Source organism: Morchella importuna, assembly GCF_003444635.1.
Source record: "Morchella importuna strain M04M26 chromosome Unknown Morimp01GS005, whole genome shotgun sequence".
NCBI classification, from domain to species: Eukaryota; Fungi; Ascomycota; class Pezizomycetes; order Pezizales; family Morchellaceae; genus Morchella; species Morchella importuna.
Window position 1 is genome coordinate 486768 of NW_025763402.1, and position 21894 is coordinate 508661.

The following is a 21894-nucleotide window of genomic DNA, read 5'->3' on the forward strand; positions in this document are numbered from 1 at the left end:
TTTTATGAGCTCAAACAAAATGTGCTATTTGTTTGAAGTCCTTTTTCCTTCTGCAGTACAGACTCTTCCCTATCTTCTTCCTCTTTTCTTTCTTACTTCTTTTGGTCTGTCTAGATAATTAGGCAGGGGAACAAAAAAAAATCACAAGATAGGAAAAAAAAAGAAAAGCAATATCTGAGCAAACGATACCTATTCCCGGGTTGAAGGGGAAAAGACACATCCGCTTTTGTACGTATGTAGTTGCGTCTTCACCTGTGTTTTCCGCACTGCTGCGAAGATGACATTTACGGAACTACGAAGGAAGGGAGGGCAAAGGGGAAACGAATTGGTATCATTTTTTGTTTTGTTTTGTTTTACAGAACTTAGTTATTCAGTGGTCATGGGCGCATATGGGCGAATGCATTTTTTCTTTTTCTTTTTCTTGGGGAAAGGACACTGGTATATTTTTGGGACTTCTTTTTTTTCTCTTCTTTTTTTCCCTCTTTCTTTTCTTCTTCATTCTTGTATCTCTTCTTACTTCCTCATCACATCATCATCGCCATCATATTCCTTCTTCTTTAGCAATACAGGGGAAATCTTTATCGGGTCTTTTTTTCTCTCCTTCTTTCTATTTCCGATTCTTTTATTGCTTCTTATCTTATTCTCTAGGTTTAGTACGTTGTTGTTTATTGCCTTGTGTTGATGCCGCCGCCGCCCCTGCTCTTGCTCTGCTCTGATCTGCCTACTAGCTAGCCACTACTGCTGGCCCATATCTGTGTCATATAAGGAACCCCCAGTACTGCGCATATTGTATAGTAGTATACAGTATGGATGTATGCGCGTGCATCTATCTCACCGGAGGAACAAAGATGTACCGGTGCCAGCTGCTGCCTATCAATCAGCTAGCTAGCTAGACACCGGCCTGGTCAGAGGAGATGGTGGTGGTAGTGAAGGTGATAGCGGCGTCGGCCGGCGGCCGGCGACCTCAACCTCAACCCTCAAAAGCTACATTATAGTTGCCTACAAACAGGTAAGGGTCGCACACACACCCACACCTACACACACCCGCATACTCACACCACACACGCGCGGAAGGGGTGAGAAAAAAAAAATAAATGGCCCCTAGCCTAGCGCAGCCCAGCCCAGCCTAGCCAGCCACGCTACTCCCCTCCCCCCAAATCCGATCGTGAACACAAATATCTGGGGTAGCTCCGCCCGGGGGCATTTGTGGACGGCCCAGGTTTCTTCAAATGTAGCTGCATACACATATATAACATGTAGACAGCTACATGTAGTTTAGAGTATAATTTGCCTGGCCTACCACCCCCCGGTGCCGGCGCGGCGGCTAAAATGATATATATTTCAATGTAGGTTTTTTCGAACGATCAGCAGCAAGGAAGGGCAACATGACCCTACCCTTGCCCTATCCTACTACTCTACCCTGCCCTGCCATACCCTGCTCTGCTGTAGCCTGGTTGGTTTGGTTGATTTGGTTGTTTAGGGGTAGAGTAGGTACAGTAGGCCTAGGTACTTTTTACCTACCCACATGTAGGTACTGTGAATGAATGCCGGCCGACTGCGGGGGTATAGTAGAGTAGGAGTAGAGTAGGAGTTGTATGTATGTATGCACTTTATTTCTGACAGCTTTCCTGATGCGGTGTAAGTATGGACGGAGGCAGCAGCACTCACTTCACTTTTTACTGGGCTCCTCCTCTAGCCCTCCCCCATTTTTTCTTTTTTTTCTCTTTCCGTTTTCTTTCTTTTTTACATGCTTTTTTCTTCTTTGACTTTCCCTCTATCTCTATCTCTATCTTCCCCATCCCCCCCACCTCCTCCCTCCCCGGACCAGGAAATTTCCCCTGGGGATGTTTCGGATCCTTAGCTCCATGAGTATAATATAAAAAAACGGCCCAGCCAGCCAGCCAGTTAGCATGTGGGTATACATGTAGGTACCGTCCGTACCTTACCTAGCTACATTAACTTGGGGCGTAGGTAGGTAGGTATACGTGTAGCTTTTTATTAAAAAAAGAAAACTAATATATATCAAATCCAATATGGGGCCACCGCTATTGCTGCTGCTGCTGCTGGTTTAAGCTTCCATTGCAATGCTTGCGTGGAGGGAAGGGAACGGTTTCCATCCCATCCCATCTACCCAACCAAGTAGGAAGGTCAACAATTAATTAAGCTTTGGGCCATAACAACCACAACCCACAACAACCACCACTGCCCACTAGCGCAAAACCAAACTTCATCGTCTCAGCCCTTCCACTCCGCCGAGGAAATATTAAGGTTGGGGTTAGGGGGGACCTGCGGATCTAGATGACGTCATTCAGTGGTCTCCGATCATTGACCAGGCGTCGCTTTTTCTTTCCTTCCCTTCAGCATCCGAGATAGAACAGATCCCTGGATGGATGGGTTCGTAGATAGGCAGATGTGGTAATAAGCTTAGATGGCATGGACAACGTGGCCTTTAGGCCTTTTCGCAACTGATGACATTCCAGGTACCAGATGTGCCCTGTTTGTTGCCTAAACTCAAAGGAATGCAATGCCTAATACTTTCGTCTGAACCCGTATTTCCCCCCTCCCCCGCAACCGAAACTGACCAATGGAGCTGCAGAGATAAATCCATTGAGACAACACCCCCTTTCTTTTTTGTCACCTGCGGCGTTTCAGCAAGCGAATGGTCGATGTCGACGAAAAGCTTGACCGGCGCTGCTTAGAGATTCACTGGCTGTGCCGATCTTGTCTAGAACGGTGGTTTCTTTGTAAAAAAAGAAGGCCACCGGCAGGTACAGTCAATAAAGAATCTTTTTGCGGCGCTGATCTTTGTCTAGAACCGTGGTTTTCTGGCTGTCCAGGTGGTGGTGCTTTGTAAAATAACAAGGCCACATCGGCAGGTACGGTTGATAATGCATTTAATTGCAATCTGCGGACCTGATTGTTTCGTTCCTGAAGGAAGTAGAGTACTTTCGGTACTTGCAGATAGTAGTTATAATAATATCTAGACCAAATATGCCTGGCCTGCTTAGTTAGTCAGTAGTGAGAATAATCCAGATGCATGATAACTACATAGCCCGGCCGGGGGCAAGAGCCACGGATCGAGCTCTACAGCTAGTTTGTCGTCGTAGATTGATTGATTGATTATCCGGTTTCGTTAAATCTAAGCGAAAGGAAAGAAAAAAAAATTCAATCACGGAAGTCCCCCCCCCCCCCCCCCCACAGCTCAAACCTCCCGTCAAATCCCCGCGGGCGCAAAGAAATCATGGAATCCCGCAATCCGTCTTGGCTTGGCCTGGCTGGTCCTCCAGCCAGCGACATGAGTATCAATGACCGATTTGACCCCCCGCTTAGTCAACCCCAACGCAACCAAGCAACAGAGAAAAACACACAAACCCTTGCCCATTCACCACACTCGCTCACTCGCTCACTCATCCACTCACTCGCAGGTAAGACATCGATCCCGTGACCCGATTTTCACGAACCATACATGTAACCCGGAACCCGAGTGCACATTCGCCGACGCGACCTCCGCCCCGGAAGATTCTCACCCCGAACCGTTAGTTAGTTGGCACCTAGCCTTCTCATCTGCTATGTACCAAGTAAAATTACCTGTAAAAACAGCTTTAATGTTGATTCCTCATCATCAAATCATACTGCTGTACCCGGATATCCCCCCCCCCCCCCTCTTCCCCTGGCCTCTCTGCAAAAAAAAAAAAAGCAGAGGCTGTTTTTTTTTTTGAATCATGAATGTTGAAATATGGCAAGTACCGTTCCACAGATTTTCCGGGGCACCGGGAACTACCTAGCGCTACCACCCCCGGCATTTACCCCGGCGAGCGAGCGAGAGAGCGGCGGAGCCCGAAACGTCGCGAAAAGGAATTTAAAATAGAGTAGACGTGAGTAGAGTATTATTTATGGTTGTAATATATGGCCGCGCTGTGTGTAACGGATGTAACGGATGTGGCATGTATGTATGTATGTAGGTAGCTTAGACAGTATGTAGATACAGTATGGGGCAAATGGTATTGTACCTACCGGGAGAGAGAGAGAGTGAGGTGAGTGAGCGGGTGTGCTGGATTATCATAAACCGGGGTCGGGGGGGGGGGTTGTTGGAAACTACATACTCTAGCTACTTTAGCTACCAGGCAAAGGAGGGGGGGGGGGGGGAAGGTGGTGCTGGATTGGTGGTGGAAGGAAAAGCGGCTGAAATTGGATCTAGCTATCACCTCCGTGTTTAGTTTTGTTTTTCCCGTTGGTCTTTTATTTTTATTTGTTCACTTTTCTGTTGTTGTCCTGATCTACACACGGTACATACTGCAAGAAGTAAGAAGTGCACATTCACACGCCCATTCCCCAAATTGCGGAGTCTCGCTAGCAGCTATGTAGCAGCGTGTGCTACAGCATCGGATGAACAAGGCGGGGAAGTACCCTTTCGAGCGCTGTCTACCTAGGTAAATTGCCGGGGTAGGGAATGGAATCGCTGACCTGGGTCTCGCGAGAAACGACAAACGAGAGACAGAAAGCTAGAGGGAGACAGAGAGAGAGAGAGAGAGAGAGAAAGAACCAGACACAACCCGCTGTTAGTGTATGTACTCCACCGGGAGAAATAGAAATGACCGGTGCTCGTTCGTTTGTTGAGGCGAAAAATGAAAAGGTGGGGAGGTGGGAAAAAGAATGTCAAGGGTGGTTTGAGCTGGGGTGTAGGCGTAGGTACCGGGGGTTGGTAGTGCAGTGGTACACACTGTAGCGGTGGGTTGCGGTGGTGGTGGTGGTGGTCGTGGGAGGGTAAGTGAAGTGCACACACACACATGTGCTCTAGTGCACATGTGTGTGTGTGTGTCTCTGTCTGTCGGTCTGTCGGGTAGCACAGAGCTACAGGCAGACACGTTGCCAGGGCAACAGGCGATAAGCTTAATGCTCGTCATCGCACCCTTGGCCCCAGCTGCTACAGCCACACCTTATCACGACCTCACTCGATCGCCCCGCCCGGGAGCGACACGCAGCACGAAAACCTGCACGAGCGATCATCACCCCCGAACCCCCCCACCACAATTACAACCACAACCACAACCACACCTCGGCCACAATCATACCTCGGCCATCCCATCATTCATCCACAACCACACAACCACACAACCACAACCACACATCCACACAACCACACACATCCACCGCTCACCCACACAGCTCATCCACCATCTCGTCATCTGATCTCACCCCGGGTTTCAAACACCACCAGTCAGCCACCGAGCCAGCCAGCCACCCAGCAACTTCCCACTTCCCCGGAAACGACCTCACCCCCCCCCCCCCAAACCACCCCCACGTGCACCATGTCCACACCCACCACCAGCTCTTACCCCCCTGACCAGCTCCCGCCAGCACCCCCGCCCAAACCCACCACCTCCGCCACGCACTCCCGCACCGCTTCTCCCCTCCCCCCGTCTGGTCTTCCAGTCCGGCACCCCCGCCGCCGCCCCCCCCCTCATCCGACCCCTTCGTCCCCTCCATACTGCACACCAAATCGTATTACCCCCCACATCCCCGCACCCCACTCCCCCTTAAGCACATCTTACTTTACTAACCCCCCCCCCCCCGCCGCACAGCCGCGACGACCTCACACACCTCCTCTCCTCCCCGCAGCTCCTCGACGCCCTCTTCGCCAGCACACACCCGCACGCGCAGCAGCACGAAGCAACCCTCACCGCCGCCCTCCACCGCAATGCCGACCTCGCCGCGCGCCTATCTGCGCTCGAACCGCGGCTGCACACCGCGCGCGACGGCGCCGAGCGCGCGCTGCTCGACGCGCGTATGAAGGAGCGCGAGTGGCGCGCGCGAGAGAAGGAGATGTATCAGTCGCTGCAGCCCTTCTCGTCGCCCGCGCTGTACAGCCGTCTCGTGAACGCGGTGGCGGACGCCGAGGCGGTGGCCGAGGCGATGGCGGAGTCGTTTTTGGAGGAAGGAGGCGGCGACGGCAGGGATGTGGGGGAGTTTGTGAGGGAGTATAGAGCGCTGAGGAAGACGTATCATTTGAGGAGGGAGAGGAAGGAGAGGTGGGACGAGGGGAGAGTTGGGGGGTGGAGATGAGGGGCTCCAAGGGGTGGCGGGTAGTGAGGTCTTGTCTGGGGTGTTTGGGAGGTTTGTTTTCTTCTTTCTCTCTTTTTCTTTTTTTTTTTTTTTTTTTTGTGGATAGGAATGGCATTTATTGCTGTGCGGATGACATCGTGCCTGGCGCCTGTGGAATAATAGGTCTTACTCTTTCCAGTGTTAAACCCCGCTAGATCCATATATTTCCTTTGCAGATGTTACAAATATTGTTATTAGCTGCAAAAAGGCCATATATTCACTAATTTCACAGAGCAACATCCAGAAAACCTCGTGAATAAGATCTTGATATTTTTTCTAAACAACTATAAAATGAAATAAAACCTTTCCGATCTGAAATACAACGCAAACCTCCCTCCATCGCTCGCCAATGCGCTCATGAAAACATAAACATAAAAACGAACAGGACCTATGAGGATACATACTTGAACAGTCGTAATATAGAGCAGAAAGGGGGAAAAAAAAGAGAAAAAGAGAAACATATAATCATCTCGCCTACGCTTTCCTTTTATCGTTAGCTTATTGCAGCGCTCACATGTAAACAAGTAACCCCGGATACTTGATTGGAGTTTCTTTGTTTATTGCCGTCACAACCCATCACTCGGTGATCTCCCTCTTTCACAACCACCCTTGCCCCTTGACATTTCCCCTTTAGTACAAGTAAAAGATATCTCACGGCTATATACTAGGATCTAGCCTCTTCCAGTTCCAATTCAAGCTTTCTGATGATTTCGTCCTTTCTGCTACTTTCTTCGCTGCCTCTGGCGTCGACCTTGTTTTTCAGTGCATCCAGTTCTTTGGTTAGGTCAGAAATGTGCTTGTCTTGGCTGGCGAGCGTCTTGTTTTGGGTTTCCAATAATGCTGTAATACGCGCAAGTTGCTCTACGATGTTTGTATCCATAGGCGTCGGAGGGGGTGCCTGAAGCGTTGCTGATTGGGGCACACTCGCAGGGCTCTGAATCTGCTGCCGAGCCGGGGCAGGGGTAATGCTGGGCTTTGTAGGTGAGATAGCTGGGTTGGGTATCTCAGGGTTCTTGTCGGCTACTTTGGCCGTGGTCTCAACGAGGATCGGGCTGGGGACACGCTTTTCTGTAGGAGTAGGGGTTTCCTTAGGCGACACAGGTTTAGGGTTTGCCGATTCGACAGCAGCGGGCTTCGGGGGAGCAACAGCTGTTTTGGTCGGTGCTGGGGTTGTTGCAACAACGGAGATAGGTGTTTTAGGAGCCGAGGATGGAAGACTTTCAGGTGTGTAAAGTGTCTCCATGTCAAACATTTTAGGCTCGGCATCGGCTCCTCCATACCATGCCTCGGCCGTAAGAGCCGATTCCCCACTATACGTTTCAGGATAGATATCGCTACAAATAGCTGTCAGTATATCTAATATGTGCGCCCCCAAACTGTGGAATAATACCTTTGGAATGTCTCAGCTCTACGAGGAACAACAAAAGAAATTGGTTCAATGTAACTATCGTTGACGGTCTTGAATGCTCGCATAACCTCGTTCTCGTGAACCTATTCAAATTTAGCATGAGCACTCGGCATTTCAGAGATTTTCGGAACTTACAGCAACACCACGCTTAGGCAGAAAGGCAACACCACGCTGAGGGTCTCCACTCTTGTATTCTGACAAGAAAATGAACTCGTCGTTCGAGTACTCGAAGTAGCGAATATTTCCGTCACTGCTCCAAAGTCAGCATTTTTTTTCCCCTTTCTTTTTTTTTACTCTTCATGACTCCTTGCGTGTTTCTCACCCTTTCCCGGCTAAGTAGATACACTTGGTACCCTCATCCCAGAATGGCATGCACACCCCCGAAATGGTATCCAGCATCTCAAACCCATTCAAGGGGCCATCCGTAAGGGATCTCAAATCCCACAGTCCTAGTTGGCGATCACTCATTTTACTGAAACCAGTAGTGGCTATCTTGTCTTCCCCAATACCTGTCATCCATACAGCACGACTGTTCTTTGCGCCCGTATGACCAGTAACCTCGTGGACGGCAGTTTCCTGTCGTGGATCCCAGATACGAAGCTTCTTGTCACGGCACGTGGTGACAAGCATAGAGCCATTAGTAGACCAGGACATAGACTGAACGACTTCGCTGTGCTTTAGGGTGTAATGAGGGGTTCCCGTGGAGATATCCCATAACTTCACGGTGTAATCACCCGAGGAGGTTGCTAGCACGTTCTCAGCAGTAGGGTGAAAAAGGACATGCCCAACCTTCCTTTGATGACCGGAAAGCTTGGAAATAGGCTCTACGTCCTTCGGGCCATCCTCGTCATCTGTGAGAAGAGTGAAATTCTCCGGGACAGCCCATATGAACACTTTGCCATCATCGGAACCAGAGGCGATCAACGAGTCGTTAAATGGGGACCAATCCGTGTCGAGAACAGGGGCAGTGTGGCCACGGAAGAGAGGGATTTGTTCCGGAAGTCGTCCGCGGTGGGAAAGCGGGATGACTGCGAAGGCCCCACCACCACCGGATTCCCAGTTGACGGAAAGATACTGTGGGTTTGCTTTGATTATGTTGGAGTCCCAAGCATTCTTTGATATGTGGCTGTTTTACAACAAAGAGAGGTGTCAGAGGAATATGCCGAGTTGGGTGAAAGTAAGGGAGGAGAAGGGTGCATTACAGGTTATCGTAGCATTGTTCCTGATGGGCATTATGTTAGTTATATATCAATTTTTATAGAGATATCTAGATGGAGGATCATACCTTTCGAGTTGGTTTTCCGTAGACGTGTCCTGGCCACGTGCGTTAGCTTTGTTTACACGGAGATACCGGTGGTATTTACTAAGTTAACTTACGGAACTTCGAAGACCTTACAAAACGGCCAGCCATTGTAGCAGACAAAAAGTGGCTTTAATGATTCCAAGAAGAATAATAATGATAGAGGTGAGAGTTGAAATAAGTTGATGATTGTTGATGAGAGCTGAAATAGGAGGTAGAAGTCAAAACGGGCTGGTGGAAATGGACGGGGGAGCGAGAGACTGAAGGGGGGTGTTCTGTGGCTCTTGGCAACAGCACCGCCACAATTCGAATCCCCCGCGAGTCTCAGCCTCCACCATCGTTATCTGCCAGGGAGAGCCCTGAGTAAACTTGTCTCAGCTTCGTCCCAACTCTCTAGTCCAGACAGACCCGAAACGACCATTTTGATGGTGGAGTATGGTCGGTCATGTTTGTTATCCAGTGGTATGAATTAAGGCTAGTTAGGGGAACTTACAGTACCGTACTCTAATATTATTGCTACCATCATAACGGTTCGCTGTGCAGCACGTTAGAAGCTACATATTTGCTGCTAGGTTGTTTCTCGTAAGCCACTATTGGCATGTTGATACAAGTGCGGGGTGTAGGGTGGAGGGTAATGGTTACAGATCTTACAGTCCGTTCCATGTAAAGTTATTATGAGGCTCAAAGAAAAGACTCCCTCTGGGGAAAAACACAAGTACATACCTGTCTAAGCTCGCGTGACATTGGATTGGCCTTCATAAATATTCCGAGGAGCCAGAGATCTCGCTTGTGAACTCTCCCGAATACTTGTATATCCTAAATACCCCACAGTCACCTCCTCTAGCCTGTAGAGTAGACAGGCACATGCATTTGTTTGTTCTTTGTTCGTGTTTCTTCGTTCCTGGTTTCGCCGAAAATCCTTCCCACCATGTGATAGCGCGTGCATGAACATGGTAAATTCCGATCGCGCCCGTCCGGACCCAACCTCGGGCCGTAGAAACAACCTCTTTTGGGTTGGATGTCTTGACTTTGTTTTTGGAAAACTACAGTGACGTCTCGGGGTGCTTTATACCATTATTAGTTGCTATTATAATCACGCCCCCCCCCCCCCTCCCACCCCGCTGGCCCGAAGCAACTTGGTCAAGCCGTCTCAGTCTCAGATTCCGGAGGTGAGGAAGGGGAACTGAAAGAGAAGAGGGGATCACATTGGGGAACATGACCACGAGATGCGCGGGAAAAGAAAAGATCATTGCCAACTGATGCAGGGCAATGTGAAGTTATTGGGCCCTGTTTTCCATTCCCCGGAAAGAGAGGGAGAATGAACGATCTCTCTCGGTTCATCCTCGGCTCTGGAAAGTGGATCTGAATCTACAATATCAAGCCTTTTCTCCAACCTTCCTCTAGTTCGTTACTCACATTCACCCGTTCTCACTCAAGTCTTATAATCCCCCCAACAAGCCTGTCACACCTCTTATTCTCTGCCTTGTCCCCTCTATAATTCAGTACCTTACCGTCAACAATTTTTAGTCCTCATTAAAGTGTCCAACTTGGGTCCAGTACTCCCTGATATTTCAATCTGTTCGTAGATATCAACAGCCATGCCTCCTGCAGAACAGAAGAAAAGACCTACGATGGCAGTCACTTTGATTGGTTATTACCCATAACGATAAATCCGTGACCTTACCATCATGTGCTGACATGAGGTGCTTGTAGCTGGTGGAGGAGCGGGTCTCTGTGAGGCGCTCGCATGCCACCCGTTGGGTAAGATTTCTAAGTCATTTTACGATAGGTTATCGCTAACGATCTTTTCTAGATACCATCAAGGTCCATCAAATCTTATTTATAGAAATAGAGATGTTCCCGACTAATATATAATCAAATCACAGGTGCGGATGCAGCTGTCTCGGCGTAACCGTGCTCCAGGAGTAAAACGGAAAGGATTCTTTGCTGTTGGGAAGGATATTGTCAAGAAGGAAACACCATTAGGTCTTTACAAAGGTCTTGGAGCCGTTGTTACAGGAATTGTGCCTAAAATGGCCATCCGGTTCTCGAGTTTCGAGTTCTACAAAAGTTTGGCCAAGATTAATCCCGATACTGGCACTATCTCGGCGAAGGCTGTGTTTCTCTGTATGCAAAATCTTTGCACCTCAGATCTATCGGATACATATGTTAACAAAAGCTACCTATAGCCGGTCTCATGGCAGGAGCAACGGAAGCCGTCGCCGTTGTAACCCCCATGGAGGTTGTTAAGATCCGGTTACAAGCGCAACATCACTCTATGGCAGACCCTCTTGATATTCCAAAGTATCGTAATGCTGCACATGCCGCTTACACCGTTGTCCGCGAGGAAGGGTTTCTCACACTTTACCGTGGAGTTACACTTACTGCAGTTAGGCAGGCAACTAATCAGGCCGTGAACTTCACGGCCTACACATACATGAAGAAATTTGCACAGGAATTTCAACCCGACCTGAAAGAGCTGCCCAGTTACCAACATCTGGTATTGGGTCTCATTTCCGGAGCTATGGGACCTCTATCGAATGCGCCAATTGATACCATGACTAACTAGCAGTATACTGGCGGATACTTATACCCTATGTAGAGACCCGTCTTCAGCGGTCAACAGCCATTCCGGGCGAGAGCGCGGCATCAAGAATTATTGCCATTTCGAAAGACATGTTCAAACATGAAGGATTCCGGGCGTTTTACCAGGGAATTACTCCTAGAATCATGCGGGTGGCCCCAGGACAGGTAAACCTAGATCGTTATCCTTTTCTAAGCTAGTATCTAAAACTGAATCATTAGGCTGTGACATTCATGGTCTACGAGTTCATTCGTGGTCATATTGAGAGGTGGCAGGCCCCCAAAGAGCATGAATATTCGGAATAAACCACAGCACATAGTAGACAATTATCATTGTAAATTGGGCGAGTGCTTTTTTTCTTTTTTGTTTATTTTATTATTGGTAGGGCAGTGGTCCATGTCAAGATTGGTAGCTGGAAGAGCAGCAAAAAAAAAAAAAAAAAAAACGGAGGCGGCATGCATTATTGGCGTTTAGCTCCCCCTATTTCCCCTAGAAAGTTATCGTATGCTTGTAGCATAGGTTTCGTGTTTGGGCATTTATGTACCATCATAGAAGGTCACTCGGAATATATTTCCGGGACAGAGATAATTAAAGTGCCTACTAAAGCAACAAATAGTATATGATCAAAGTTAGGCGACAACAAAGGACTTAACTACCCTTCATCTTGTTGCATACAGAAGATAGGCTCGCACTCGATTGTAATATAATTCCTAGGCAAGGATAGAAGCCCGTTTTTACTGCCTCAATATTGCCGACTCTTCTTTGTGGGGTGAAAAAGTATATAAATAACTACATATAAGGGTCCGAGTTCTCGGCCTATGTTAGGCATCATAGGTACAAGTTCGCCCTGTCTATAAGACACGCGCGCTCTATGAAAGGACGAGTTTGTGACAATTCTGTACCCCTTATAGCAACTATAGGGCGAGTCTATTGTTCTTTGTACTAACAAAATCATGCCCTCATCACCAAATTATCAGTCGCAGAATCTATCGATTAGGGGATAGTACTACGTAACATATAAATTCTGGTTTGTTTGGGATAAATACAACCTTTCCCAGTTGCTGTCAGTATCTCTAATCACAGTTAAATCAGAAGGATTAACAATTTTGAGTACTTTTGTATGTATTTGCTTCGGGATTCACGTCTCTAGTAGCCGTGGAAATGCATCAATTTTGACGTTTTCCATACAAAAAGTTGCGAGATACACATTATTTGATGCAATAACCGCATTACTTTGTGTTAAAGGCATTCCTGTCCCATTACCAACACTTTACCGACACCTTTACTGATGTATTTGCCTGTTAAAGGCAATAAGTTACGACTTTACTGACGACATTCCCCGTTAAAGGCATGTTAAAGGCATGCTAAAGGCATGTAAAAGGCAATAAAATACGACTTTACTGACCGTTTCCGGGGTTTTCTTCTTTCCGCCGGAAAATCAACGTTTTCCGTTGAAGCCCCTCCTCTAGATATCGAGATAGTTGTCCCCAAATAGAATATTTCGGTGGGGTCATCAAATGGTATCTGGCATCAATGGGCTTGTAACAGTTGGGGAATACAATTTCATTTTGGTGGATCCATTGTTTGGCATATACTTGTAGGGTATTCTGACTTGATGCTTCAGGTATAATAGTAGGATGCTCTGTGATGATTCGTTTCATTGGCGGTGGCCTTGGTCAATCATGTGAAGCATTACCGGTGGCCAAAACTTATTCCCCCTTGGTAATACGCCCAAAATGAGTGACAGAAGCGTGACAGGTAAAGGCATCAGTAAGTCGTCGGTAATATCATTAAAAAGACGTCTGTAAAGTCGTCCAATTTCCCTTAAAACGACTTTCCCTCTACCAAAATATTGACATTACCCAGCGAAAATTACAACCCCAGAAACGACTTTCCCGACGACTTTACTGAACATTCTAGGTACACATTTCCACGGCCCCTAGAGCGTAGCTCTATGAAGGAGGTAAAGATTGCTCATATGCCTTAACTCATTAATTGTGGAACTTCTCGAAATCCTCTATCGACTCCTTCGAAGCCTCCAATGAAGGTCTTATAACTCACTGAATATTGAGTCACCCCCTCTTCGCAAATTTCGAGATCGGGGTAGGAAAGTTAAGACCATCATTTCGATCTTAAGTACAAGTTTTGGCTCGACCCACTCGTATTATCAATTCGAAACCAGAACCCACTCATTAAAATCCAAATCTCGAGGAATGCAAAAGGAGGATAGAGAATTGGATGCGGTATGCTATGTTTGGAGCTAGGGGCACTAGAACTAGCGTTCTCAAGTTTGATAGCTACTGCATGTAATCTTTATGAACCCCGTGCTAGTAAAAAGCCTGAAGGAATTCTCCAAAAGTATTCTTCTCGATTACAAATCTGGAAACAATTCAAGTTGAGGCCACAAAATCGCCTCTCCGCCCAATGGACTCGTAGTGTTAATAACTAGCAAAACTCATGAGAGACACCCTTAAAATAACCCAATAGGCTAAACATTGGTCTGTGTTGGGGGTTCCCTAAGAAGGACTAGTAGAGTTAATTATAATTATTAGTAAAGGGGAAATTATCCTATGGCCTCAATGCTTTAGTTAGCCGATGATAAAGAAGTTATAGGGCTCGGAGTAATAATATATGTCTAAGACTGTGTATCATGGATGACTTTACTAAGAAGTAATGCCACTAGCACACATTGGGTTTTCTAGCGAGTGATAGTTCATGAATATTCCCCATTCCAGGTACCCATATGTATTCGTGTTTCCTGCTCAGGGTGTTGGGTATACTCGTGAACAAGTCTGAAAACATTAATCAGCTAGATGATTACTGAGAATACAGGGACGGAGTCAAGATATTCCACCCCAAAAACCCGAGGAGGATGTTCGGAGTTGTGTTCCGATTCACCCTGTTCTCCTAGGTATTTACTACGCAAACTAGTATTTCTAGCAATAGTATATCCGTTATAATTTTGGGATCTGCGATATTGAAAAATTGGTCAACACATAACTGCACTAGTGGGTGCGAATAAATACCTTTTGGATCAGTTAGGTATTGACTTAGAGCTCGTTGGAGAGTTAGTTATCGTTAAAGGTAGGATTTCGCACATCGATCCCAAATATCTTCCCTTGTCTCGCAAGACGCCAATTTCCATCTCTCCAATGAAAATAGAAGTAGTACACTTTTAAGAAAAAGGAATTCTCAAGAGAAACCAAACAGTTACCCAGAGTAAAAAATGTAGAAATTATGAACAAACAGGAAAATCTCTAAACTCCGCGCCAAATGACGTGACCCCCAAAGAGGGGACCCAAGGAATAGACAAACGAAAACAGAGGATGTGATAAAGAAACTAGCTAGATAGGCATCCGGAAGATAATAGAAGGAATGCACAAAATATTCATGCAAAGGTTACAGGCATTCAACAGCCAACATTACCTCCTCCTCCGCGACCTTAATCCACTTTTCCTTATCACCTGTTATATCCGAGTCCTCATCGGCTTCCACAAGCTGATATAGCTTACGAGACACACTCTTGTTAATTTGAGTAAAATCGTCCTTCGATAGCTTTTCAGGATAGTAAGGTCTCAGAACCGAGCGGACCATATTTGCTATGTCTGCCTTGACCTCGGGTGTAATTGCTGGACGTATTCCCCCATGCTTACGATGATGTCGGTGCTTTTTGCTAACTGAATCTGTATCAGAAGAAGATGATGCCCCACCTCGGGCATCATCAGACCCAGGGTCTTCGTCTAAGAATGTGCGTTGCTGTTGTCGCTGTATCGGCGAGTTTGCCCGGCTAGTGGGCGGTGATGACGATGACTCCCATGCTCGGGTAGGAGCTGGCTGTAAGTGAGAAATGATTGGTATTCTTCGAGTAGGGGATGATGGAGAAAGTGGCATTTGACTTGTCTCAATAGGTGAATGTGGCCTACTTCTCAAGAGGGATGGAATTATGTATGGGGATTGAGCAACTGGGGAAGTTGGCCGACTACGGGGGCTGGCAGCATTGGATGGTTCAGGCGATAAAGGTCGCATTTTACTAAGATCAATTCCCCAAAGCCCTACCTGAGGGGGATCCGGCGCTGCTGTCTCTGCGGATTTTGCAATGCTTTCCAATATATGCTCTAGATAACTTCCTGAAGCTGTAGGAACAAAGCCTGCCTGTTCTCTATCGCCTACGGATGTAGCTGGGGCTGTGGACGGGACTGCGGGTATTGCTGGAACTGTAGAACTGCCTGAAGACGCCTCGGTGTTCATGGTGCTCCCATCAATCAATTGGGAGTCACGTCTGGTTCTCGGTCTTTTCCGCCTAGGTTTCTCGCCATTATCTGATCCGGGCGACCTAGTTATCTCTTGACTGTTTCTTCTGCTTCTCTTACAGGGAGATTTTTCTATTCCTTCCGCTATATCAAACATTCTCCATGCTGATTGCTCTTCCTCACTGATCGGCTGTTGGTGATCTGGGAATGTTCTAGGCCGCGAGGTTGGTATCATCCACGCTAGTTGTTCGTTAAATCCGTTACGTCCCTCGCCAATTTGAGCAGCTGCCACCTCACGCCGACGTATCATACGTTCCACTTGGGCATCACGCTGATTTGTAATGCGTTGCTCGGCGGCCACGGCAGCCGACAATGCACGCTCTCCAAGGTCTGAGTCTAAACGCTGCCAGGCGTTTTGCCAAGCTCGGTCTTGACGCGATGCCATATCACGCTGGTTCTGCCGTCGCACACGGCGAATTTCACCGACAGTCCTCACACCTCTCCTCCTTCCGGAGCGTTGAAAACCAGCGAGCTGGGCCGCTATGTGCCTCTCGGAACATCTAGAGCAGTACCAGCTGTTTTGCTGAGGGATAGCATCGAGCCCAAGGCAGTAAGTGTGATAAGATCTGCTACAGTCATCACAAACCAGGAGGACGTCTTCGTTGTTACCACAGATGCAAACTTCACATGCCCCCTCTACTTCCTCGTCGTGATTCAAAGTCTGACTCTCGTACTCGGTGACCTGTATTCTATCTTCAACCGGGTAAGTTTCGAGAATATGACCTGGTGAGAAGATATTAGAAAATTTATATTGATCCCCACATTCTTATAGGGGGGAGAGCAAATACCAGAAAGTGTGGCTGAAACCGAGACCTCATTAAAACTTGCGCGGCAGATAGGGCAACTATTGGCCCTCTCCATCCAAGGTACCAGACAGCTGTTATGCATGGCATGATTGCAAGGAACCAATCTGGCCACAGGATCGTACTCCCCAGTAACAGGGATAGAGTCCTGTGGAAGGTCGCTGAGGCATACGATGCAAGTCACAGCAGCATCATCGGACTCCTGACGTAGATCTGTGGCTGTCAGGGAATAAGATGTGGGGGGACTCAAGTGTTGTACCCTGAGGTGTGGCGTCGACTGATGTTGTTGTGGCGTACTTGGGCCTGGCTCAGGACTGGGGGGAGAGGTCCCAAGGGACTCGCTCATGTTGGCAGCAAGACAGGCAGCAGGTCGCTGGGATAATAGGGTGAATGCTGACCGTAGAGGCTTTGTTGGGTATAGGGCAGCAACAACGACGAACAAGGGATGACGTGTTCTTCATCTAACTATCGAGAGTTCATGAAGAAGAAGAGCTTCATTTGGAGGTGGGATGCCCGCCTCTTTATGTAGCTCAATGCCAAGCAACGTCTTTATTGGTTGTTTTGATTGTCCAATGAGGATCGTTTTCCGCGAATAGTGGGTGTGGAACAGCGCGTCCGTCTTTGGGTAGGTAGACACAGACTTCGCTGCACCCCTCCCCGGCCCTCGCCATCGGTTTCTACCCTGTACCAACGTCTTCATTATTGCGAGTAGATAAAGGTCATAAGGATATAAATTACATGTATGTGATGTAGGTACGGTACTGTACTTCAGTACTTCAATTTTGTACCTGCGGGTATGTAAATACAGTACATGTAGTCAAAGATATCATCAACATGGTACATACAAGTATGTAGTATGTGGCTACATGTACATACCTGCCTACAATACTTGGAGCGGTTTCTTTACACGTATTTACAGTCACCCTCAAGAAATAAGCTAATGTATATGTAATATCCTAGATCATCTTCTACTAGAAGGCTGGAGAGACCCAAGATCTACTTCTAACGTTAACAAGCCACTGTGAGTACACAGTGTTATTCGTTTCATGCATGCGAGACGGTCTAATAGATTTCAGGGGCGATAATGTACGGTATCGTACTACAAATCATGATAAATGGTCAGCTTAAAGCTCTTTCGCGACTATCGGGCCGCCGGGATTCGAACGATTTAGAGTATACTACCACGTTGTGGTAGAGGTATAAATTAGAACATAGCAGCCCTAGGCCCTAAAGATCGGACCGAACCATTCCCGGAAAGTAGTCTAGAGTCCCTGCTCCAGTGAGGTAGAATCTGTTTCCGCAAAACCTGTGTTCTCTAGCCTTGCCCCTACAATTGAATTCGAAGGACATGAAGACCGCGTACCGGTCTACATCATATTTCTATAATATACATTATATTTGATAAATTTTGACAGCTAGGAATTAAGGAATTCTACAACGGTATACATGCATGCAACGTGTGAAAACCTTTGAGGCTGGCTTACAAATATTAATGTTGAGTTACACATATACATACGTTACATGTAGTGCAGATCTATTTGCCCACGGCCACAATTGGAGCTTTTAAGAGGTTCAAGAATTAAGAAATGGCGAGTTCAAATTATTCTCAATGGACATAGTACCTCCAGGCTTCGTACTGTGGCAGCTTGCTTCACGTAATGGGCTGCCAGTGGGTACTAGATTAGCGTCTATGTGATGGTAGTGCCAGTGGGTACGAGTGCATGTACGTACATGTATGTAGGTCTAGCCTAGCCTAGTCCCATACCTACATGTATCTCCTACGTGGACATGGTGGACCTTATGCTGGTAGCGCGGTCACAGAAACTCAATTATGTGACCAGCTAGCTAGCAGTATTGCTACGGCTTTTTTGAGCATACCGTTCTTTTGAGATAGCGTATTTGCACGAAATAACCTTTGTTTGCAAATATAGTATTCACCCAAATACCGAATTAAATCGAGCTGAATAAGCAAGCGTACTAGTAATGCTGATAAAAAGCCGCATCACTACAAGACTGCTACTACTCTAATCACACTCAATTTTCCGCCATTGTAGTTGTGTAAACGCAGCTACATACATGAACATACTAGAGTACATGTATTGTCGGGTGCCAAAAATAACCGATCACTGGCACCTTCGTGAGACTCATAGCAACCAAAACTGTTCTGCGAAGAAACCTCACATCGATACCTTCGAGGTTAGAAGGGTAAGTCCATTCTTTGAGACTTAAAATTACTCTCCTGGTTGTTGAGTTATTCTGACCTGAAGTGGTTATTTTTGGCACCCGAAAATATTATGTAATATACTATGGCCTCCCGCTACGTATGTACGTTACGGTACGTAGAATCAGAGCAGTGTCCATTAGATGGTCAGGTATCGACTGTCCGGGATGTTTTCCAGGTTGTTGCCTGGATACCTGTGACTGGATCACAACTAGATGCCGGAAATCGGAAGCTAAAAATTCTGTTATGATAGTGGAAAGATGCTGGACAACATCAAGCTACCAATAACATACATGTATGTCCTGAGACTTTACTACCCAAAAATAGCTAATAAAAAAGCTGAAATATCTTTATCAAGGCTCATAATATATATCCATTTCAATTTTCGATTTTATTGAAAGTATTATGACAGTTTTTACCGACTGTACTAGTAGTTGTCATTGCGGTTTGTAGATTTCATGAGCTCCCTCATAACAACAGCGCAGCGCTGACTTGGCGCAATAGCGATCCGAGACTCATTGGGCAACTGTCCGCTTGTGGCATCTCAGGGAACTTCACTACCCAGGTCGCCGATAGCTAACGGAAGTTGTAGAATCTATTACAGCCGGGGGCGCGTAGAGTTTTGTGGTATATAGAGAAGACTATCACATGGCTCATGCATGATGTGTAATAAGTATTAGGCTCCGTTCGGACGAGGGAAGAAATGATAATGCGCAAAATTGAAAAAAGTTTTTAACTAACATGAGACAGATAATGATTTTCTGGTGTAACTAAATGGAGTTCGGAAGACAAAATTATAAGACTGCGTAATATTGAGGATCTAGGTATGAGACGTATCAGAGAGGTCAGAAACGTAGCAATAATTAGCCCTCAAGGTAATTATTTGAAAGTTGCCAAAACCTCATTGTTATGGACCCACTTAATTCTACCATATAAACCCGCAACAGTTCAGGCGGTCCGAACGGAGCCTTAATTAATTCAAAAAATATCAATTAATATCCTGATCAGTGGAAGTTTCTGCGCAGCATTTCCTCTAGCTTAGCCCGTTAGTGTGGCTCAGCCCCTCCTGTTAGAACCCTGACGATACCAGAGTACAGCAGCTTTCTCCATAATTGAATAACTTGGCCATGCAAGGAAGGGGTTTATAATTTAACATGAAGCATAAATCCTCAGAAAAAACGAATCAAAACCTTTAAAGAGTATCTACAGTTCAAATAGAGGTTATAGTTTCAAAGTACTTACCAGATATTCTGGCAATCGCGACAAATGTAAACCTTATGATCGCGGCATTTCTGGGCATTACTTGATCAATTCATGAAAAGTCACTCGGTGTATGTTTGTTGCATACTTCTTACACAATAAGCCCTATTACAAAAGGTGAATTAATTATAAGAGATAAGAGATATTAGATACCAAGATATACAGAAAGTCAGTCAATAAAAGAAAAAATGACTAACACTAGTACCCATATTCGGCATAAATTGTCATAAACAATAAGTAATGCGGATCCAGTTCTCGATGTATTTGTCTCTAGCTTGAGAGTAAAAGTGGAAAAATCGAATACAAAGAAAGGTCAAAGCTGACCAGAATCCAATGAGACCCGGTAAACATAACATATCCATCCAGCGTCTTTAAGAAGGTCCACATGAAGTTTACGGATGATATTCATCGTCGTCCTCAATCTTCATCCTCTTGTTTGTGGACTGCCCACTCATCTGCGCATCATTTCTGAACATGTCTGCCACGTCGTCATCGAGACCTTCAAACATATTCACATCCTCTCTTTTCTCTCTCTTCAGTCCGCCACCGTTTAAAGGGGCCGATAAACTGGCGAGTAACTCAGAGGCACCCTGGTGAAAGACATGAGGTTCGGGTGGTACTGCCGGAGCTATCGAATGTTGATGGTGGGCCTCACTAGCAGATGGCGGTGGAGGAGGTTCAAAGCTTATTTGATGAGGTGGTGTTAAAGCCTCGATTTCAGGAGATTTAAGGTCGTCTGGTGAAGTTGAGGTATGATTTCCATGGCTAATATCCATTCCGTCGCCGCCATTATTTTTAGATTCTTCCATGTCTCGTAAAATCATCATTTCAACCTCCACCTTGGTCGACTCAGTCTTTTGTCGTTTTTCGGTAATATCGTTGAATTTGTCCTTTTCAATCTCCAAAGCTTTTTTGCTAGCCTGTAAGAGTTTCTCGAGATTTCGGATATGTGCTTCACGAGCCTCGATAGCTCCTTTCACAGCTATGTGGGCGTTGTCTAAAGTTTTGAGTAGGGAAGAAAGACGTGCTGCATATACCGGGGGTACTGGGAGAGTATCGGTGTCGAACTGTTTTTGGTATTCGGTGTTTGCCATACCAACTGCTATTGTAGATGAAGAGAGCTTGGTCTGGAGGCCCTTGTGACTGTTGATTATGGGTGTAAATTCTAATGGGACGTTTGATGTACCGCCACCACTAAGGCTGCCGCCGCCAAGAGAGCCACCGAAGAGTCCGCCACCACCAAACTTACGAGCTCCTGCGCCAGAAGAAGGACCTGACTTGCCATGATCGACGTCTAAGAATGTTTAGCTAAATCCGCACTGAAGGAATAAGAGTCAAAAATACCGTCTAAACGTTTCTCGATTGTACCCTGAGTAACAACCTCAAAAATTGAACGTTCACGCCAGACTTGTATGACGCGCTTGATCTTGTTTTGGATCTCTGGAGGTGCCCCTTTGTACGCGATTTCACACGCCTCAGGGATAATCGGAGAGAAAGCAACGACAAAGTCTATTTTACGTCGAGCCTTTGATTGTTGAACAACTTCTATGAGGAAAGAAGAAAAAACCCTGTCAGTACTCCAAGGAGATGGCTGGATGGATGTTCTCACCATTTGCAAGATAAATCAAGTTTAGCTTCTTGTGAGCCGTGGACTCCTTCAAACGTTGCAACCAGAGCTCAGCGGTGCGTTTCGCGCTTCGTCTACATTAACGCAATGTTAGCCACGTTCGATTTCCACCAACCGTCGATCTCGGAGTTGATGGATGATTCAACACATCAACCGTTCTTTGAAGGTTTTCGCATACCTGTGGAACATGATCCATTGCGCCGCTGTCATAATACCTTCTTGCGTCTCATTCAAAGCGCTGAGCTTTGAAAGGACTTGTTCATCATTGTATGATGCCAT

General features: G+C 46.5%; 5 protein-coding genes across 5 annotated transcripts; 2 read left to right on the top strand and 3 right to left on the bottom strand.

Annotated features, from left to right (window-relative positions):
• Positions 1–4591: 4591 nt before the first annotated feature.
• On the top strand, positions 4592–6362 carry LAJ45_02698 (uncharacterized protein; the record flags this gene model as incomplete). Its single annotated transcript, XM_046112289.1, has 5 exons — positions 4592–4679; positions 5349–5502; positions 5583–6029; positions 6088–6114; positions 6335–6362. 5 exons carry the CDS (start codon positions 4592–4594, stop codon positions 6360–6362), a joined length of 744 nt encoding a protein of 247 aa, XP_045974415.1.
• Positions 6363–6766: 404 nt separating this feature from the next.
• LAJ45_02699 (uncharacterized protein) lies at positions 6767–8921 on the bottom strand (the record flags this gene model as incomplete). Its single annotated transcript, XM_046112290.1, has 8 exons — positions 6767–7436; positions 7493–7593; positions 7646–7760; positions 7833–7959; positions 8020–8636; positions 8713–8732; positions 8796–8824; positions 8888–8921. The coding sequence occupies 8 exons, from the start codon at positions 8919–8921 to the stop codon at positions 6767–6769; spliced, it is 1713 nt and encodes a 570-aa protein (XP_045974416.1).
• A 1487-nt stretch (positions 8922–10408) lies between these two features.
• LAJ45_02700 (uncharacterized protein) lies at positions 10409–11699 on the top strand (the record flags this gene model as incomplete). The annotated part of the gene is made up of 7 exons (XM_046112291.1): positions 10409–10460; positions 10524–10571; positions 10624–10634; positions 10697–10937; positions 11000–11310; positions 11415–11561; positions 11616–11699. 7 exons carry the CDS (start codon positions 10409–10411, stop codon positions 11697–11699), a joined length of 894 nt encoding a protein of 297 aa, XP_045974417.1.
• Positions 11700–14301: 2602 nt separating this feature from the next.
• LAJ45_02701 (uncharacterized protein) lies at positions 14302–16853 on the bottom strand (the record flags this gene model as incomplete). The annotated part of the gene is made up of 5 exons (XM_046112292.1): positions 14302–14363; positions 14421–14443; positions 14798–15884; positions 15957–16427; positions 16493–16853. The coding sequence occupies 5 exons, from the start codon at positions 16851–16853 to the stop codon at positions 14302–14304; spliced, it is 2004 nt and encodes a 667-aa protein (XP_045974418.1).
• Positions 16854–20380: 3527 nt separating this feature from the next.
• On the bottom strand, positions 20381–21894 carry LAJ45_02702 (uncharacterized protein; the record flags this gene model as incomplete). Its single annotated transcript, XM_046112293.1, has 4 exons — positions 20381–21282; positions 21333–21533; positions 21598–21689; positions 21794–21894. 4 exons carry the CDS (start codon positions 21892–21894, stop codon positions 20381–20383), a joined length of 1296 nt encoding a protein of 431 aa, XP_045974419.1.